This window comes from Nerophis ophidion, linkage group LG28 (genome assembly GCF_033978795.1).
Source record: "Nerophis ophidion isolate RoL-2023_Sa linkage group LG28, RoL_Noph_v1.0, whole genome shotgun sequence".
NCBI lineage: Eukaryota > Metazoa > Chordata > Actinopteri > Syngnathiformes > Syngnathidae > Nerophis > Nerophis ophidion.
The window spans coordinates 30,516,438-30,538,658 of record NC_084638.1 but is presented as its reverse complement, the minus strand read 5'-3'; the positions used below and the strand labels follow the sequence as shown (position 1 = coordinate 30,538,658).

At 41.1% G+C, this 22,221-nt stretch overlaps 1 protein-coding gene across 3 annotated transcripts in view; it reads right to left on the bottom strand.

The window, feature by feature from the left end:
• Nucleotides 1-22,221, bottom strand: part of fnip1 (folliculin interacting protein 1) — a 145,590-nt gene that overhangs the window by 33,174 nt on the left and 90,195 nt on the right. For all 3 annotated transcript variants that reach the window (XM_061891512.1, XM_061891514.1, XM_061891513.1), the window contains 2 exons: nt 7,445-7,591; nt 1,063-1,232 (listed from right to left, as the gene is read on the bottom strand). In XM_061891512.1, coding sequence (XP_061747496.1) covers nt 1,063-1,232; nt 7,445-7,591 — 317 coding nt within the window. The remainder of the gene's footprint in view (nt 1-1,062; nt 1,233-7,444; nt 7,592-22,221) is intronic.

The following is a 22,221-nucleotide window of genomic DNA, read 5'->3' as shown; positions in this document are numbered from 1 at the left end:
TGGCCTAAGCGGGGATCGAACCTGGAACCCTCAAGTTGCTGGCACGGCCACTCCACTAACCTAACTATACCGCTCGACAGGGCGCCATGTTCGCTACCAACTTGAAAAACCGAGTTCATTGTACTCGCTCTATACTTAGTAAAAGTGCAGATTAGGCAACATTGTTTTGTCATTTTGCCGATTGTATTGTACCGTATGTCCCGGCAAGAAATCTGCGTTCAAAAGACTCCGGCTTATTAGTGATTCCTAGAGCTCAAAAAAAGTCTGCGGGCTATAGAGCGTTTTCCGTTCGGGCTCCAGTACTCTGGAATGCCCTCCCGGTAACAGTTCGAGATGCTACCTCAGTAGAAGCATTTAAGTCTCTCCTTAAAACTCATCTGTATACTCTAGCCTTTAAATAGACCTCCTTTTTAGACCAGTTGATCTGCCGCTTCTTTTCTTTCTCCTATGTCCCCCCCTCCCTTGTGGAGGGGGTCCGGTCCGATGACCATGGATGAAGTACTGGCTGTCCAGAGTCGAGACCCAGGATGGACCGCTCGTCGGGACCCAGGATGGACCGCTCGCCTGTGTATCGGTTGGGGACATCTCTACGCTGCTGATCCGCTTGAGATGGTTTCCTGTGGACGGGACTCTCGCTGCTGTCTTGGATCCACTATGGATTGAAGTTTCACAGTATCATGTTAGACCCGCTCGACATCCATTGCTTTCGGTCCCCTAGAGGGTGGGGGGTTGCCCACATCTGAGGTCCTCTCCAAGGTTTCTCATAGTCAGCATTGTCACTGGCGTCCCACTGGATGTGAATTCTCCCTGCCCACTGGGTGTGAGTTTTCCTTGCCCTTTTGTGGGTTCTTCCGAGGATGTTGTAGCCGTAATGATTTGTGCAGTCCTTTGAGACATTTGTGATTTGGGGCTATATAAATAAACATTGATTGATTGATTGATTTATGTGGCAATGACACAACCACATATAAACACAATGAAGACACTCCAGACCATTTTTGGAGGTAAAAAAAAAAATCTATTGTAATGACTAACGAATGCTAATGCAAGTGAGCCTCTCACCGAGCTGCGCCCACAGCGGGTTGTACGGGTGCGTCTTGGCCAGCATGTCCACGCTCTGCGAGGAGTGCTTCTCCAGGAAGATCTTGATGGGCGGCTGGCCGTTGGGCATGACCGTGGGCACCCAGGCCAGGTGGTTGGTCAGGATGGCGGTCAGCAACGCCGGGAGGAACCTGGAAAGGGGGAGGCCGGAGAGGGGTCAGTTGATGAGGGGTGGGGGTGGGTTTATCATGAGTTGAAAAGGTCATGTGTGTCAACAGTAACAGCTAGAAACACACACACACACACACACACATTCTTGTGACTGACATGATTCACTTCTCATTTCTAAACCACAAGTGTCTACTTCCCTTCCTGTCCCATGACTCCACACGGTCATGGCGGTCAAAGTCAGCTTTCTGCCAACAATATAATGATTAGAAACTAGAAAATTCCCACGGAAATTTTGATAGGCCTCCTATACAGTGGGGGCAAAAAAAGTATTTAGTCAGCCACCGATTGTGCAAGTTCTCCCACTTCAAATGATGACAGAGGTCTGTAATTTTCATCATAGGTACACTTCAACTGTGAGAGACAGAATGTGGAAAAAAATCCAGGAATTCACATTGTAGGAATTTTAAAGAATTTATTTGTAAATTATGGTGGAAAAATAAGTATTTGGTCAACCATTCAAAGCTCTCACTGATGGAAGGAGGTTTTGGCTCAAAATCTCACGATACATGGCCCCATTCCTTCTTTCCTTAACACGGATCAATCGTCCTGTCCCCTTAGCAGAAAAACAGCCCCAAAGCATGATGTTGCCACCCCCATGCTTCACAGTAGGTATGGTGTTCTTGGGATGCAACTCAGTATTCTTCTTCCTCCAAACACGACAAGTTGAGTTTATACCAAAATGGATACATGGATGACCAAAATAGATATTTTTGGTATAACCTCAACTCGTCATGTTTAGAGGAGGAAGAATACCGAGTTGCATCCCAAGAACACCATGCCTACTGTGAAGCATGGGGATGGAAACATCATGCTTTGGGGCTGTTTTTCTGCTAAGGGGACAGGACGACTGATCCGTGTTAAGGAAAGAATCGTGAGATTTTGAGCCAAAACCTCCTTCCATCAGTGAGAGCTTTGAATGGTTGACCAAATACTTATTTTCCACCATAATTTACAAATAAATTATTTAAAATTCCTACAATGTGAATTCCTGGATTTTTTTTTCCACATTCTGTCTCTCACAGTTGAAGTGTACCTATGATGAAAATTACAGACCTCTGTCATCATTTGAAGTGGGAGAACTTGCACAATCGCTGGCTGACTAAATACTTTTGTTTTTTAGGTTTAAACATACAAAATTAGATAACGAGTTTGCATAAAACATCAGCATGATGGCATAAGACAGGAGGTCGGCAACCCAAAACGTTGAAAGAGCCAGCTACACAACAGCTAAGCACACAATAGCACACACGCTAGACATTGAACAATAAAACAGCACACTTGTTAATACAAACAAGTACCAAATAATTACAGTTGCATATTACTTACACGTAAAAAAGTTTCAGTAACAAACGTGTCCACATCATTTAACTTACTCAACTTGAGCTTTACTTAATTATCGTGACCACTAGGTGTCACCAAAAAAAATCAATTACCATTCTACTTTAACGTAAAGACAGCATCAGTCTATTCCAGACGGTTAAAATAAAGGTTAGTGTTCTATACCCCCCATTAATCTTTGTATGACTCACTACTAAATAATACAAATATTTATCATACTGATACCAGTATGGGCCAATACTGAAGTCTCCAATATTGGTATCATATCTGGAGCATTCTTATATTTTACTGTTGTAAATGTATCTGTGACATAAGCCAAACCTACACAACTAAAATCCTTCCGCAACCTAACAATTGTAGGCTGCAAGATTTGCATTAACAAAGGTAAATTTACATTGTAGGAAAGTGTTGAAGTTGCCTAAACTATACGCACTTCGGGCTGCACGCATGGCGTTGAATACGAGCGCGTGTGTTCAATACCAGGCCTTGCTACCAATTCATTCATGCACACAAACGGCGGCGGTCGGCCATATTTGTAAGGGGCAACAATCAGCTAATTGTGACTGGCAGGGATGTGCTCAGTCAGCCCTAAAGGGGAAGACACATGGCAGTGTTGTGGTGGCACTAGTGTGTGTGTGTGCTCTTGTATTGCTACCCTTCTTGAGACATCAACAAGGAAACATACCTTCCATATGAGGACCGGTGAACAAGTTAGGACCGAGATCATGGTCCCAATACGGAAAAACCATTGCATCTAACAGAGAGCCAAATACTGGAGTCCGTGAACATTGCTCCAAAGTCAGATTGTTTTTTTCTTGATTTAAAGTCCTACTGAAACCCACTACTACCGACCACACAGTCTGATAGTTTATATATCAATGATGAAATATTAACATTGCAACACATGGCAATACGGCCGGTTTGGTTTACTAAATTACAATTTTAAATTTCCCGCGGAGTTTCCTGTTGAAAACGTCACGGAATGATGACCCGTGTTTGTGACGTTATTGGTTGGAGGGGACATATTAGCCCAGCACCACTAAAAGTCGTCTCTTTTCATCGCGCAATTACACAGTATTCTGGACATCTGTGTTGCTGAATCTTTTGCAATTTGTTCAATTAATAATGGAGAAGTCAAAGTAGAAAGATGGAGGTGGGAAGCTTTTAGCCTTTAGCCACACAAACACATGGTGTTTCCTTGTTTAAAATTCCCCGAGGTGAAGCTTTACTATGGATCAGAGCGGTCAAGCAAACATGGATCCCGACTACATGTCGGCCGGCAGTTTTCGGTGAGAAAATTGTGGAAATAGGTCGCCTCTTACCGGAGATCAGCGGACTTTCTGTCGTGCTGCAGCTGCGGACTCTCTTACCTCCTCCCACCGGAGACACTGGCGTCAACACACCCCTCCGACAATCAGGTACTATTTAACTCACTAAAACACTAGCAACACAATCGAAAGATAAGGGATTTCCCAGAATTATTCTGGTAAATGTGTCTAAAAACATCTGAATCGCTCCCAATGCAATCACTTTTTTTTTCTAGTCCGTCACTCTAAATTTCCTTATCCACGAATCTTTCATCCTCGCACAAATTAATGGGGAAATTGTCGCTTTCTCGGTCCGAATAGCTATTGCTGCTAGAGGCTCACATTATAAACAATGTGAGGATGTGAGGAGCCCTACAACCCATGACGTCACGCGCACACCGTCTGCTACTTCCGGTACAGGCAAGGCTTTTTTATTAGCGACCAAAAGTTGCGAACTTTATCGTCGATGTTCTCTACTAAATCCTTTCAGCAAAAATATGGCAATATCGCGAAATGATCAAGTATGACACATAGAATGGACCTGCTATCCCCGTTTAAATAAGAAAATCTCATTTCAGTAGGCCTTTAATGTGCATACAAAAGTAAACATTGACAGTTGCAAAGGCAGCAATATATGATAAAACAAGACGGAAGCTAAAGAAGGACTTCCCTATTCATCCCTGAAAAAACCCGCCAGGTGAACAGCTAATTTTATGACTTCTGGTTCTGACCTAACACAACCCGCGTCCCATACGTGACCATAGGATGAACAAATACACTACGGTACTAAAACTACAGTCGTCATTAACAGCTTTGACAAATGTTGTCCAAAGTGCAGCACAGGAGCCATCTGTGGTCCGTGACTCCTTTGTCACCGGCCTTAAGCACATTACGAAAAACAAGAAATAGAGAATGTCTCATTTGCACCCATGGTGGTGAAATCTATCACAATTAGGGTGGTATCAAAATGGAGGGATTTTTGAAATTGACTGTGTCCGTTTTAAAAGTGCGCTCCCTCTGGTCAACATATGAAATAACAAGAATGTGTAAAAAATTTGAAGTGTTCCCTTCTGGCCAACATGTGTCATGAGTGTGTGTAAGACATTGAAATACGCCCCTTTTGGCTAAAATTTAATTTAAAAAAAATAATAAATATGCATATAGAGACATACTGTAATAACTTGAAGTAAATAATAAAGATTAAAAACCATTTACAAACCAAAAATTAAAAACAAAATTGAAATCACTAAAAGCAGTCTTTTTCTCACGTGTCGACTTTTTTCTTATAAAATTGGGAACAATTTCTTATATTCTTTCGGTTTCTGTAATACCGCAAAATGTTCTCGTAAAATTATGACTTTTTTATGTAAAATTATTACTTTTTAATGCAAAATGGTGACATTTGTCATATAAAATTCGGACTTTTATCGCAATATTGTCAATTTTTGTGTTCTTTTGAAATAGTGACATTTTTTGAGTAAAATTATGTCTTTTGTCATCATTCTGCCAGGTAAAATTCCGATTATTATTATAATATTGGCAAAATGTTAAGGTGTTCTTACAAAAATTGAGACTTTCGTCGGGTAAAATTACGACTCTTTTCATAAAATAACCAAAATGTAAAGCTTTTTTTGTAAAACCGCGACTGTTATTGAGTAACATTCCAACTTTTATCATAATATTGTACAAATATTCAGTTTTTCTTGTAAAATTTTGACTTGCGTTGAGTAAAAAGACAACTTTTATCATACAAACCCTGTTTCCATATGAGTTGGGAAATTGTGTTAGATGTAAATATAAACAGAATACAATGATTTGCAAATCCTTTTCAACCCACATTCAGTTGAATGCACTACAAAGACAACATATTTGATGTTCAAACTCATAAACTTAATTTTTTTTTTGCATATAATAATTAACTTAGAATTTCATGGCTGCAACATGTGCCAAAGTAGTTGGGAAAGGGCATGTTCACCACTGTGTTACATCACCTTTTCTTTTAACAACACGCAATAATCGTTTGGGAACTGAGGAAAATAATTGTTGAAACTTTGAAAGTGGAATTCTTTCCCATTCTTGTTTTATGTAGAGCTTCAGTCGTTCAACAGTCCAGGGTTTCCGCTGTCGTATTTTACGCTTCATAATGTGCCACACATTTTCGATGGGAAACAGGTCTGGACTGCAGGCGGGCCAGGAAAGTACCTGCACTCTTTTACTACGAAGCCAGGCTGTTGTAACACGTGCTGAATGTGGCTTGGCATTGTCTTGCTGAAATAAGCAGGGGCATCCATGAAAAAGACGGCGCTTAGATGGCAGCATATGTTGTTCCAAAACCTGTATGTACCTTTCAGCATTAATGGTGCCTTCACAGATGTGTAAGTTACCCATGCCTTGGGCACTAATGCACCCCCATACCATCACAGATGCTGGCTTTTCAACTTTGGTTCGCTTCCACTTTGGTCCGGAGTCACGATGTTGAATATTTCCAAAAACAATTAGAAATGTGGACTCGTCAGACCACAGAACACTTTTCCACTTTGCATCAGTCCATCTTAGATGATCTCAGGCCCAGAGAAGCCGGCGGCGTTTCTGGATGTTGTTGATAAATGGTTTTTGCTTTGCATAGTACCGGTTTAAGTTGCACTTACAGATGTAGCGACAAACTGTATTTAGTGACTGTGATTTTCTGAAGTGTTCCCAAGCCCATGTGGTGATATCCTTTAGAGATTGATATCGGTTTTTGATACAATGCCGTCTGAGGGATCGAAGGTCACAGTCATTCAATGTTGGTTTCCGGCCATGCCGCTTAAGTGGAGTGATTTCTCCAGATTCTCTGAACCTTTTGATGTTGAAATCCTTAAATTTCTTGCAATTGCACTTTGAGAAACGTTGTTCTTAAACTGTTTGACTATTTACTCACGCAGTTGTGGACAAAGGGGTGTACCTCGCCCCATCCTTTCTTGTGAAAGACTAAGCATTTTTTGGGAAGCTGTTTTTATAACCAATCATGGCACCCACCTGTTCCCAATTAGCCTGCACACCTGTGGGATGTTCCAAATAAGTGTTTGATGAGCATTCCTCAACTTTGTCAGTACTTATTGCCACGTTCCCCAACTTCTTTGTCACGTGTTACTGGCTTTAAATTCTAAAGTTAATGATTATTTGCAAAAAAAAAAAAAGTTTATCAGTTTGAACATCAAATATGTTGTCTTTGTAGCATATTCAACTGAATATGGGTTGAAAATGATTTGCAAATCATTGTATTCCGTTTATATTTACATCTAACACAATTTCCTGACTCATATGGAAACGGGGTTTGTAATACTGTTTTCTTGTGAAATTCCAACTGCTTTTTCACAACAAGCTTCTTTATATTTGCATAGTATGTATATATTTTAATGTTGTAAATACAAATCTTTATATATCTTGAAAGGGTGGTCCTGAAGAGGGATTTTTCAGAGGTTTCAGGAAGGTAACAAATACAAGAATGTGTGTGTGTGTGTTGTGGGGGACACGGGTCACTTAACTGGTTCTTGGAGGCCTGCTCCATCAGCAGAGAGAACTCCCGCATGAAGAGACTACACAGGTGGTTTTTCTCCGACGCTCCCGACATCATCTTCAGCCAGGCGGGCTCTGCCACCCTGGGCATGCTGTAGAGGTCGCATATGGTCATCCTGGAGAGGAGGGGGCAGGGGGGGAGCGGAACAGACGCGTTATTGTCTGTACGGGTAAACAAGACGTTTCAGTTGACAGAGCCTCACTGTGGAGACCCTGGCCAGGCCCGCACACATTACACGCCCACACTGGCGTGCAACATGCCAGAATGGTCGAGAAGGCCTGGAGTTTCCATGGGGGCGAGGGGGGGGAGCACGACTAGGACGCAGGCCAAGATTGGACACGGAGGGGGGAATCTCTGCATCTGTATAACTCCGAGCTGCTATGTGAATCACTACAACGACAAGACACATTACTCACCTCTTTAGCACACGGTCAGTACCAAGAGTTGTATGGTATGAATCCTATTCGGTCCTATACCGCCTCTGAAAAACACTGGTCCACCCCCACCTCGATTCCCAAGCCACCCGTCGTGTCATTGCTTGTTTACAAGCAGAGGAGCATGTTCGGCAGTGCACACACACAGAGTACTTACAAGCAGAGACGGTGTGTAGACTGAAAAGGCAGAACGGACACATTATGGCGTAAAAACTAACGATAAAGTTTTTAAAACACTGAAACGCCCTCAGGAAGAGGTGCGTTAAGACCTGGCAAGCTAGCTCGCGGCTAACGTCCATCTGCAGTGTTTTAGCTACTTCTAAATCACTAATCCTGCTTGTTTACAAGCGGAGGAGCATGTTCGGCAGTGCACACACACAGAGTACTTACAAGCAGAGACGGTGTGTAGACTGAAAAGGCAGAACGGACGCATTATGGCGTAAAAACTAACGATAAAGTTTTTAAAACACTGAAACGCCCTCAGGAAGAGGTGCGTTAAGACCTGGCAAGCTAGCTCGCGGCTAACGTCCATCTGCAGTGTTTTAGCTACTTCTAAATCACTAATCCTGCTTGTTTACAAGCGGAGGAGCATGTTCGGCAGTGCACACACACAGAGTACTTACAAGCAGAGACGGTGTGTAGACTGAAAAGGCAGAACGGACGCATTATGGCGTAAAAACTAACGATAAAGTTTTTAAAACACTGAAACGCCCTCAGGAAGAGGTGCGTTAAGACGTGGCAAGCTAGCTCGCGGCTAACGTCCATCTGCAGTGTTTTAGCTACTTCTAAATCACTAATCCTGCTTGTTTACAAGCGGAGGAGTATGTTCGGCAGTGCACACACGGAGTACTTACAAGCAGAGACGGTGTGTGGACTGAAAAGACAGAACGGACGCATTATGGCGTAAAAACTAACGATAAAGTTTTTAAAACACTGAAACACCCTCAGGAAGAGGTGCGTTAAGACGTGGCAAGCTAGCTCGCGGCTAACGTCCACCTGCAGTGTTTTAGCTACTTCTAAATCACTAATCCTGCTTGTTTACAAGCGGAGGAGCATGTTCGGCAGTGCACACACACAGAGTACTTACAAGCAGAGACGGTGTGTAGACTGAAAAGGCAGAACGGACGCATTATGGTGTAAAAACTAACGATAAAGTTTTTAAAACACTGAAACGCCCTCAGGAAGAGGTGCGTTAAGACCTGGCAAGCTAGCTCGCGGCTAACGTCCATCTGCAGTGTTTTAGCTACTTCTAAATCACTAATCCTGCTTGTTTACAAGCGGAGGAGTATGTTCGGCAATGCACACACACACGGAGTACTTACAAGCAGAGACGGTGTGTAGACTGAAAAGGCAGAACGGACGCATTATGGCGTAAAAACTAACGAAAAGAGGTGAAGGTGTAACACTGAAACGCCCTCAGGAAGAGGTGCGTTAAGACGTGGCAAGCTAGCTCGCGGCTAACGTCCATCTGCAGTGTTTTAGCTACTTCTAAATCACTAATCCTGCTTGTTTACAAGCAGAGGAGCATGTTCGGCAGTGCACACACACAGAGTACTTACAAGCAGAGACGGTGTGTAGACTGAAAAGGCAGAACGGACGCATTATGGTGTAAAAACTAACGATAAAGTTTTTAAAACACTGAAACGCCCTCAGGAAGAGGTGCGTTAAGACCTGGCAAGCTAGCTCGCGGCTAACGTCCATCTGCAGTGTTTTAGCTACTTCTAAATCACTAATCCTGCTTGTTTACAAGCAGAGGAGCATGTTCGGCAGTGCACACACACGGAGTACTTACAAGCAGAGACGGTGTGTAGACTGAAAAGACAGAACGGACGCATTATGGCGTAAAAACTAACGATAAAGTTTTTAAAACACTGAAACGCCCTCAGGAAGAGGTGCGTTAAGACCTGGCAAGCTAGCTCGCGGCTAACGTCCATCTGCAGTGTTTTAGCTACTTCTAAATCACTAATCCTGCTTGTTTACAAGCGGAGGAGCATGTTCGGCAGTGCACACACACAGAGTACTTACAAGCAGAGACGGTGTGTAGACTGAAAAGGCAGAACGGACGCATTATGGCGTAAAAACTAACGATAAAGTTTTTAAAACACTGAAACGCCCTCAGGAAGAGGTGCGTTAAGACCTGGCAAGCTAGCTCGCGGCTAACGTCCATCTGCAGTGTTTTAGCTACTTCTAAATCACTAATCCTGCTTGTTTACAAGCGGAGGAGCATGTTCGGCAGTGCACACACACAGAGTACTTACAAGCAGAGACGGTGTGTAGACTGAAAAGGCAGAACGGACGCATTATGGCGTAAAAACTAATGAAAAGAGGTGAAGGTGTAACACTGAAACGCCCTCAGGAAGAGGTGCGTTAAGACGTGGCAAGCTAGCTCGCGGCTAACGTCCATCTGCAGTGTTTTAGCTACTTCTAAATCACTAATCCTGCTTGTTTACAAGCAGAGGAGCATGTTCGGCAATGCACACACACACACGGAGTACTTACAAGCAGAGACGGGGTGTAGACTGAAAAGGCAGAACGGACGCATTATGGCGTAAAAACTAATGAAAAGAGGTGAAGGTATAACACTGAAACGCCCTCAGGAAGAGGTGCGTTAAGACGTGGCAAGCTAGCTCGCGGCTAACGTCCATCTGCAGTGCTTTAGCTACTTCTAAATCACTAATCCTGCTTGTTTACAAGCAGAGGAGCATGTTCGGCAGTGCACACACGGAGTACTTACAAGCAGAGACGGTGTGTAGACTGAAAAGGCAGAACGGACGCATTATGGCGTAAAAACTAATGAAAAGAGGTGAAGGTGTAACACTGAAACGTCCTCAGGAAGAGGTGCGTTAAGACGTGGCAAGCTAGCTCGCGGCTAACGTCCATCTGCAGTGTTTTAGCTACTTCTAAATCACTAATCCTGCTTGTTTACAAGCAGAGGAGCATGTTCGGCAGTGCACACACGGAGTACTTACAAGCAGAGACGGTGTGTAGACTGAAAAGGCAGAACGGACGCATTATGGCGTAAAAACTAACGAAAAGAGGTGAAGGTGTAACACTGAAACGCCCTCAGGAAGAGGTGCGTTAAGACGTGGCAAGCTAGCTCGCGGCTAACGTCCATCTGCAGTGTTTTAGCTACTTCTAAATCACTAATCCTGCTTGTTTACAAGCAGAGGAGCATGTTCGGCAATGCACACACACACGGAGTACTTACAAGCAGAGACGGTGTGTAGACTGAAAAGGCAGAACGGACGCATTATGGCGTAAAAACTAACGAAAAGAGGTGAAGGTGTAACACTGAAACGCCCTCAGGAAGAGGTGCGTTAAGACGTGGCAAGCTAGCTCGCGGCTAACGTCCACCTGCAGTGTTTTAGCTACTTCTAAATCACTAATCCTCGCCTCCATGGCGACAAAGAAAGTACATTTCTTACAAGTTAAAGTACCAATGATTGTCACACACATACTAGATGTGGCAAAATTATTCTCTGCATGTGACCCATCACCCTTAATCACCCCCTTGGAGGTGAGGGGAGCAGTGGGCAGCAGGGGTGCCACGCCCGGGAATCATTTATGGTGATTTAACCCCCAATTCCAACCCTTAACGCTAGCATCCCTGCAGGACAAGGTATAGCTAAAAATGCTTCACTTCACACCGTAGCTCACAGGCGTCAAAATGAAAACAATCGCAATTGGTGGATCTATACCTAACATCCACTGTAATGATACCAAGTGCAGGAGTGTATCTAGTCGATACTACTATGATTATGTCAATATTGTTTTTTCCTTTTTTTCCAATTGATATTATGTTTATAAACTCAGTAAATATGTCCACTAACCCTCGCCTTCATGGCGACACAAAGTAAGTTTCTTACAAGTAACATTATCACTGGAGGATGAGGAGTAGCTAAACATGCTTCACTACACACCGTAGGAATATACGCGCCTGAATGTAAACAAAACACCATGGGTGGATCAACACCTGACATTGACTGTAGTGATACCAAGTATAAGAGCGTATCTTTTGATACTACTATGAGTACATTGATATTTTTTAGCATCACAAAATCTTTTTTTAATTATATTGATGTTTATAAACTCAGGAAATATGTCCCTGGGCACAAGAGGACTTTGAATATGTCCAATCTATGATCCTGTAACGACTTGGTATCGGATTGATGCCCAAATTTGTGGTATCATCCAAAACTAATGTAAAGCATCCAAACAGATGAATAAGTGATTATTGACTTGCTCACCCTAACCTGCCTACAGTACAGTATAAGGAATCTTTCTTCAAAGGATCTATTTTTAATGTTAATAGGTGTGATACATAATTCCTTATATTAGCAAGATAATGCACACAAAACTATCCCAAAAAAAAGGCTGTTTTTTTTCTATTTAAAAAAAGTATAGTCCAATTCGATTGATGCTGTGTTTGTTTACAATTAGCTCAGGAGGATTTTTTTGCGATGAGGTAGCGACTTGTCCAGGGTGTACCCCGCCTTCCGCCCGATTGTAGCTGAGGTAGGCGCCAGCGCCCCCCGCAACCCCAAAGGGGAATAAGCGGTAGAAAATGGATGGATGGATGGATTTTAGGACAAAATTAGGGAAAAAGAAAAGCTTGATTTGCTCACCCTAACCTGCCTATAGTACAGTAGAAGTGGCGCAGTGGGAGAGTTGCTGTGCGCAACCCGAGGGTCCCTGGTTCAAATCCCACCTAGTACCAACCTCGTCACGTCCGTTGTGTCCTGAGCAAGACACTTCAACCTTGCTCCTGATGGGTGCTGGTTGGCGCCTTGCATGGCAGCTCCCTCCATCAGTGTGTGAATGTGTGTGTGAATGGGTAAATGTGGAAGTAGTGTCAAAGCGCTTTGAGTACCTTGAAGGTAGAAAAGCGCTATACAAGTACAACCCATTTATCATTTATTTATTTAATTTATTTTCAATGTATCTATTTGTAATGTTTTTGGGCGTATTCCGTATATTAGCATGATAATGCATCCAAACTATCACAAAACAGGCTGTTTTTTTTTCTATTTAAGAAAGTATATTTTTATTGCATTTTGTCACGTCTTGTAATCAAGTTCTGTTTAGTTATGTTTGTTTTGTTTTCGACTTCATTAGTTCTTGTTTTTGCGCAGCCTGGTTTGTTTGAGTTTCCATAAAAATCATTAGTTTCACCTGCCTCATTTGTGTGGAGTCACGCACCTGTTGTTAATCATGTCACCATTTAAAGGGGAACATTATCACCAGACCTATGTAAGCGTCAATATATGCCTTGATGTTGCAGAAAAAAAGACCATATATTTTTTCAACCGATTTCCGAATTCTAAAGGGGTGAATTTTGGCCAATTAAACGCCTTTCTATTATTTGCTCTCGGAGCGATGACGTCACAACGTGATGTCACCTAGGTAGTCAATCCGCCATTTTCTCAAACACATTACAAACATCGAGTCAAATCAGCTCTGTTATTTTCCGTGTTTTCGACTGTTTTCCGTACCTTGGAGACATCATGCCTCGTCGGTGTGTTGTCGGAGGGTGTAACAACACGATCAGGGACGGATTCAAGTTGGTTTTACGTAGAGTGTGCATCGATTAGCACGGCATGCTAATCGATGCTAACATGCTATTTAGGTTAGATCTATGTACATTTGTAGCTATATTTGCATCCAGCCTTTCCCTCCATCCACATTTAATGCCAAACACTCGACGGATTTAAGTTGCTCCAGTGTCACAAGATGCGAAAGTCCCGATCGTTTGGTCTGCACATTTTACCGGAGATGCTAAGGCAGACAAGGCACAGAGATGTATGGACATCCTGCAGATGCATTTCCAACGATAAAGTCAACGAAATCACAAAGGTGAGTTTTGTTGATGTTATTGACTTATGTGCTAATCAGACATATTTGGTCGCGGCATGACTGCCAGCTAATCGATGCTAACATGCTATTTAGGCTGGCTGAATGTAAATTTGTAGCTATATTTGCATCCAGTGTTTCCCTCCACCCACATTTAATGCCAAACAAACACTTAGCAATCGGCGGATTTAAATTGCTCGTGTCACAAGATGCGAAAGCCCTTATCGTTTGGTCTGCACATTTTACCGGCGATGCTAAGGCAGACATGGCCGAATAGCGTCAATAGCTATTCGCTCAATAGCTTCAGTTTCTTCTTCAATTTCGTTTTCGTTATCTGCCTCCATACTCCAACCATCCGTTTCAATACATGCGTAATCTGTTGAATCGCTTAAGCCGCTGAAATCAAAGTCTGAATCCAAGCTAATGTCGCTATATCCGTTATGTTGTTTGTATTGGCATCACTGGATGACGTCACGGGAAAATGGACGGTGGCTTCACAGATAGCGAAAATCAGGCACTTAAAAAGCTTTTTTCGGGATATTCCATGATGGGTAAAATTTTGAAAAAAACTTCCAAAAATAAAACAAGCCACTGGGAACTGATTTTTGTTTTTAACCCTTCTGAAATTGTGATAATGTTCCCCTTTAAGCCTGTCATTTTCTGTTGGTCGTTCTGGTGTCATCACTCTTGTTTTTGCTCCGTCCATGCCATAGATCGTACTGATGTTCTCTGTTCATGCTGCTCTGCTCATGTCACAGTAAGTGTTGTTTGTTTTATGTCCATAGTTTATGCTTAAGTATAAGTTTTGTTCCCCGCGTTGTGTGCCTCCACTGTGAGTGCCTTTAGTTTGTAGCTTTTGAGTTAAGATTAAAATCATGTATTTACCTTCACGCCATGTCCCGTCACCTTCCTTTGCATTCCGAGAAAACGAACGCCACCACAGTCCACATATTGACACATTTGTTTTGAAAATGCAAAATATGCTTGTCTTCCTCCGAAACAGTGAAAAAGTCCAAAACGATCGATGCTGTGTTTGTTTACAATTAGCTCAGGGGGATTTTAGCACATGATTAGGGAAAAAGAAGCGCTTGATTTATCCACCCTAACCTGCCTATAATACAGTATAAGTCATTTCTCTTCAATGGATCTTTTTTTTTTAATGTTAATCGGTGTGATACATGATTCCTTATATTAGCATGAAAATGCACACAAACTATCACAAAACAGGCCGTTTTTTTCTATTTAAGAAATTGTATTTTTATTGTATTTGTTTTGAAAATGCAAAATATACATCATTAGAAAAAAAGAAGCGCTTGATTTACCCACCCTAACCTCTTCAATGGATCTATGCATAAAAATATGCTTATCTTCCTCTGACACAGTGAAAAAGTCAAACAATTGATGCCGTGTTTGTTTACAATTAGCTCAGGGAGATTTTAGGACACGATTAAGGGAAAAGAAGCGTTTGATTTGCTTACCCTAACCTGCCTACGGTATATTCATCTATTTTTAATGTGCTTTATCATGCACTCAAACTATCACAAAACAGGCTGTTTTTTTCTATTTAAGAAAGTGTATTTTTATTGTGTTTGTTTTGAAAATGTAAAATATACATGATTAGAAAACAAGAAGCGCTTGATTTACTCACCCTAACCTCTTCAATGGATCTATGCATACAAATATGCATAGCTTCCTCTGAAAAAGTGAAAAAGTCCAAAACGATTGATGCCGTGTTTGTTTACAATTAGCTCAGGGAGATTTTAGGACACGATAAGGGGAAAAGAAGCGTTTGATTTGCTCCCCCTAACCTGCCTACAGTAAATCCATCTATTTTTAATGTGCTTCATTATGCACCCAAACTATCACAAAACAGGCTGTTTTTTTTTCTATTTAAGAAAGTACATTTTTATTGCATTTGTTTTGAAAATGCAAAATATACATGATTAGAAAAAATAAACGCTTGATTTACTCACCCTAACCTCTTCAATTGATCTATTTTTCTTATGTTAATCGGTGTAATACGTAATTCCTCATATTGGCATGCTAATGCACCCGAACTATCACAAAACAGGCCGTTTTTTTCTATTTAAGAAATTGTATTTTTATTGTATTTGTTTTGAAAATGCAAAATATACATCATTAGAAAACAAGAAGCGCTTGATTTACTCACCCTAACCTCTTCAATGGATCTATGCATAAAAATATGCATAGCTTCCTCTGAAAAAGTGAAAAAGTCCAAAAACAATTGATGCCGTGTTTGTTTACCATTAGCTCAGGGAGATTTTAGGACACGATAAGGGGAAAAGAAGCGTTTGATTTGCTCCCCCTAACCTGCCTACAGTAAATCCATCTATTTTTAATGTGCTTTATTATGCACTCAAACTATCACAAAACAGGCTGTTTTTTTTTCTATTTAAGAGAGTACATTTTTATTGCATTTGTTTTGAAAATGCAAAATATACATGATTAGAAAAAATAAACGCTTGATTTACTCACCCTAACCTCTTCAATTGATCTATTTTTCTAATGTTAATCGGTGTAATACATAATTCCTCATATTGGCATGATACTGCACCCGAACTATCACAAAACATGCAGTTTTTTTCTATTTAAGAAAGTGTATTTTTATTGTATTTGTTTTGAAAATGCAAAATATACATCATTTGAAAAAAAGAAGCGCTTGATTTACCCACCCTAACCTCTTCAATGGATCTATGCATAAAAATATGCATATCTTCCTCTAACACAGTGAAAAAGTCAAACGATTGATGCCGTGTTTGTTTACAATTAGCTCAGGGAGATTTTAGGACACGATTAAGGAAAAAGAAGCGTTTGATTTGCTCACCCTAACCTGCTTACAGTGCATCCAGCTATTTTTAATGTGCTTTATTATGCACCCAAACTATCACAAAACAGAATGTTTTTTTCTATTTAAGAAAGTACATTTTTATTGTATTCGTTTTGAAAATGCAAAATATACATGATTTAAAAAAAAAGAAACGCTTGATTTACTCACCCTAACCTCTTCAATTGATCTATTTTTCTAATGTTAATCGGTGTAATACATAATTCCTCATATTGGCATGCTAATGCACCCGAACTATCACAAAACAGGCCGTTTTTTTCTATTTAAGAAATTGTATTTTTATTGTATTTGTTTTGAAAATGCAAAATATACATCATTAGAAAAAAAGAAGCGCTTGATTTACCCACCCTAACCTCTTCAATGGATCTATGCATAAAAATATGCATAGCTTCCTCTGAAAAAGTCCAAAACGATTGATGCCGTGTTTGTTTACAATTAGCTCAGGGAGATTTTAGGACACGATAAGGGGAAAAGAAGCGTTTGATTTGCTCCCCCTAACCTGCCTACAGTAAATCCATCTATTTTTAATGTGCTTCATTATGCACTCAAACTATCACAAAACAGGCTGTTTTTTTTTCTATTTAAGAAAGTACATTTTTATTGCATTTGTTTTGAAAATGCAAAATATACATGATTAGAAAAAATAAACACTTGATTTACTCACCCTAACCTCTTCAATTGATCTATTTTTCTAATGTTAATCGGTGTAATACGTAATTCCTCATATTGGCATGATACTGCACCCGAACTATCACAAAACATGCAGTTTTTTTCTATTTAAGAAAGTGTATTTTTATTGTATTTGTTTTGAAAATGCAAAATATACATCATTAGAAAAAAAAAAAGCGCTTGATTTACCCACCCTAACCTCTTCAATGGATCTATGCATAAAAATATGCATATCTTCCTCTAACACAGTGAAAAAGTCAAACAATGGATGCCGTGTTTGTTTACAATTAGCTCAGGGAGATTTTAGGACACGATTAATCAATCAATCAATCAATGTTTACTTATATAGCCCTAAATCACTAGTGTCTCAAAGGGCTGCACAAACCACTACGACATCCTCGGTAGGCCCACATAAGGGCAAGGAAAACTCACACCCAGTGGGACATCGGTGACAATGATGACCCAGTGGGACGTCGATTAAGGAAAAAGAAGCGTTTGATTTACTCACCCTAACCTGCCTACAGTGCATCCAGCTATTTTTAATGTGCTTTATTATGCACCTAAACTATCACAAAACAGAATGTTTTTTTCTATTTAAGAAAGTAAATTTTTATTGTATTCGTTTTGAAAATGCAAAATATATATGATTTTAAAAAAAAAGAAACGCTTGATTTACTCACCCTAACCTCTTCAATTGATCTATTTTTCTAATGTTAATCGGAGTGATACATAATTTCTTATATTGGCATGATAATGCACCCGAACTATCACAAAACCGGCTATTTTTAATGTATTGGTTGTGAAAATGCAAAATTTCCAAATGCTTTGATTTGTCAGTGCGTGGACGTCAGTGGAAAAAGTTTGGACACCCCCGTTTTAAAATGGTCAAGAGTCGCCATCTTGGCTACACCGTTGAAAGGGAAGGGACAACCAAACTAATCGATATTGCGATGAGTGTTTCCACTAATGGAATTAAAGAGTCTACATTTGTGCAGCCGCCAGCAGCCCGCCTGATGGTCGCCCAAAGTCGTACGCCCGCTGTCAGCACGCCTACCTCAGGTGGCAAACAAAACACAAAACTCTCACTTTCACGCCGCGTCTAAATTTAGGCGTGATGGCCTTTGCCTTTGACTTCATGGAACATTACAAGGGGGAGTCTCTCTCTCTCACCTCTCCTGCCCTCGCACGCCCACGCCACTCTGACGTGGGCAGAGGTTGGAGGGTGCCCAACATGCCCACGCATGCTGACAAAGATAAGCTGTTCACTTGGCCAGAGAGCACGTGGGCATAAAAGTCAAAGGCGTCTATATCGGGATCCACCAAGCCAGAGGCCAGCAAACAAACAAAAAAACTGAAAAACAACACGCTTGGAAACACAAATACTCCATCCATCCATTTTCTACCGCTTGTCTCTTTCGGGGTTGCGGGGCGTGCTTGAGCTTATCCCAGCTGCACTCAGCTGGTACTCAATGTATAATAACATATCAGCAAATTCTGGACAATAAGCCGCCATCTTTTCCAAACCACCACGACATCCTCGGTAGGCCCACATAAGGGCAAGGAAAACTCACACCCAGTGGGACATCGGTGACAATAATGACTATGAGAACCTTGAAGAGGAGGAAAGCAATGGATGTCGAGCGGGTATAACATGATACTGTGAAAGTTCAATCCACAATGGATCCAACACAGTCGCGAGAGTCCAGTCCAAAGTATTAGCTTTCACTGTTATGCTGATGACACCCAACTCTACATGCCCCTAAAGCTGACCAACACGCCGGATTGTAGTCAGCTGGAGGCGTGTCTTAATGAAATTAAACAATGGATGTCCGCTAACTTTTTGCAACTCAACGCCAAAAAAACGGAAATGCTGATTATCGGTCCTGCTAGACACCGAACTCTATTTAATAATACAACTCTAACATTTGACAACCAAACAATTAAACAAGGCGACACGGTAAAGAATCTGGGTATTATCTTCGACCCAACTCTCTCCTTTGAGGCACACATTAAAAGCGTTACTAAAACGGCCTTCTTTCATCTCCGTAATATCGCTAAAATTCGCTCCATTCTGTCCACTAAAGACGCTGAGATCATTATCCATGCGTTTGTTACGTCTCGTCTCGATTACTGTAACGTATTATTTTCGGGTCTCCCCATGTCTAGCATTAAAAGATTACAGTTGGTACAAAATGCGGCTGCTAGACTTTTGACAAGAACAAGAAAGTTTGATCACATTACGCCTGTACTGTATATACCTTTATATACATATATACATACATATATACCTGTACTGTATATACCTTTATATACATATATACATACATATATACCTATACTGGCTCACCTGCACTGGCTTCCTGTGCACTTAAGATGTGACTTTAAGGTTTTACTACTTACGTATAAAATACTACACGGTCTAGCTCCATCTTATCTTGCCGATTGTATTGTACCATATGTCCCGGCAAGAAATCTGCGTTCAAGGGACTCCGGCTTGTTAGTGATTCCCAAAGCCCAAAAAAAGTCTGCGGGCTATAGAGCGTTTTCCGTTCGGGCTCCAGTACTCTGGAATGCCCTCCCGGTAACAGTTCGAGATGCCACCTCAGTAGAAGCATTTAAGTCTCACCTTAAAACTCATTTGTATACTCTAGCCTTTAAATAGACTCCCTTTTTAGACCAGTTGATCTGCCGTTTCTTTTCTTTTTCTTCTATGTCCCACTCTCCCTTGTGGAGATGCGATGCTGATCCGCCTCCGCTTGGGATGGTTTCCTGCTGGCTCCGCTGTGAACGGGACTCTCGCTGCTGTGTTGGATCCGCTTTGGACTGGACTCTCGCGACTGTGTTGGATCCATTATGGATTGAACTTTCACAGTATCATGTTGGACCCGCTCGACATCCATTGCTTTCCTCCTCTCCAAGGTTCTCATAGTCATCATTGTCACCGACGTCCCACTGGGTCATTATTGTCACCGATGTCCCACTGGCTGTGAGTTTTCCTTGCCCTTATGTGGGCCTACCGAGGATGTGGTAGTGGTTTGTGCAGCCCTTTGAGACACTAGTGATTTAGGGCTATATAAGTAAACATTGATTGATTTTCCTACGCTTAGTACCCTGCGGCCTATAAAACAGTGCGACTAACTATGGAGTTTTCTTCGCTGACGGCCATAATGCACATGGTTTAAAAACATATAAAAATGAAGCAAATACTATCTATCTATGAAGGAATTAATAAATGGCTAATGGGTTATACTCGTATAGCTTTTCTACCTTCAAGGTACTTAAAGCGCTTTGACACTATTTCCACATTCACACACACTGATGGTGGGAGCTGCCGTGCAAGGCCCTAACCACGATGAAGTGTCTTGCTCAAGGACACAACTGACGTGACGAGGTTGGTAGAAGATGGGGATTGAACCAGGAACCCTCAGGTTGCTGGCACGGCCACTCTCCTAATCGCGCCACGCAATAAAGTACTATCTATCGAAAGACACTGAAAATGTGTGTTGTTTGTGCTATGGCGCCACCTTTTAGACTTGTTTTCTCATTGGAGATGCTGCAGTGCCCTTCTGTTGAGACTGAGCTTTGAACCGGAAGTAAAAGTGCTGTTTCGTATAACTGACTCAAAAAAAAAAAAACCCTACTTCAGGTGGGAAATAATTTTTTCCACCATTGCTTTGATCATCCATCCATTTTATACCACTTGTCTGTCTCGAGGTAGAGAATAAATGATTAGAAATTAAATAGTTCAATTTTCTAAATAAATTAGAAAATGTGTGTTGTTTGTGCTATGGCGCCATCTTTTAGACTAGTTTTCTCATTGGAGATGCTGCAGTGCCCTTCTGTTTGGACTGAGCTTTGAACCAGAAGTAAAAGTGCTGTTCCGTGTAAATGACTCCAAAAAAAATAAAAAAACCCTACTTCAGGTGGGAAATAGTTTTCTCCACCATTGCTTTGATCATCCATCCATTTTATACCACTTGTCTGTCTCGAGGTAGAGAATAAATGATTAGAAATTAAATAAATGTTGTTTGTCCAATGGTGCCATCTTTTAGACTAGTTTTCTCATTGGAGATGCTGCAGTGCCCTTCTGTTTAGACTGAGCTTTGAACCGGAAGTTAAAGTGCTGTTACGTCTTTTAGCCGTCAATACAGTTTCTACTCGTATAAATTCTTCATTCATCACTCCGAGCAACGTATGTACGTTTTACAATATAACCAAAACAATGTATACTAACTAAACCGTCCCATGTGTGATGTCCAAAGGAGTGTTTTCATGCATAGTATCTGGACGTGCTATCATAATGTAATGAAGCTAGCATATGTAACATTAGCTAATACGCTAACATGTTTACGAGTGTCTGTGTTATTAACTTACAATGGCATTCTTTTTGTATAGTTTCGGTTTAAACAAATCCTGAGTGAATTCACCAGGAGGTCACCAGGGAGTTAGTGAGTCTCTTTAGCTGATTGTAGAGCTAGCTTACCATGAATTGATTTACATGGACCCCGACTTCAACAAGTTGAAAAACTTATTTGGGTGTTACCATTTAGTGGTCAATTGTACGGAATATGTACTGAACTGTGCAATCTACTAATAAAAGTTTCAATCAATCAATCAATCAAGCTTACGCAGCTAGCGTGTCCATGACGATGACTTCTGTTTTGTTTGATCAGCCGTTTTACTGCGGTGTTACAGATACTGTTTGTAAACAATTAAGGTATGTAAATAAACATTTACAAATATATTTCCGTGTAAATTACTCCTTTCTAGGGGTGTAACGGTACATAGAAATTTCGGTTCGGTACGTACCTCGGTTCAAAGGTCACGGTTTGGTTCATTTTCGGTACAGTAAGAAAACAACAAAATATAAATTTTTGGGTTATTTATTTACCAAATTTGCAAAATCTTCCACCAAAAATATTTTTC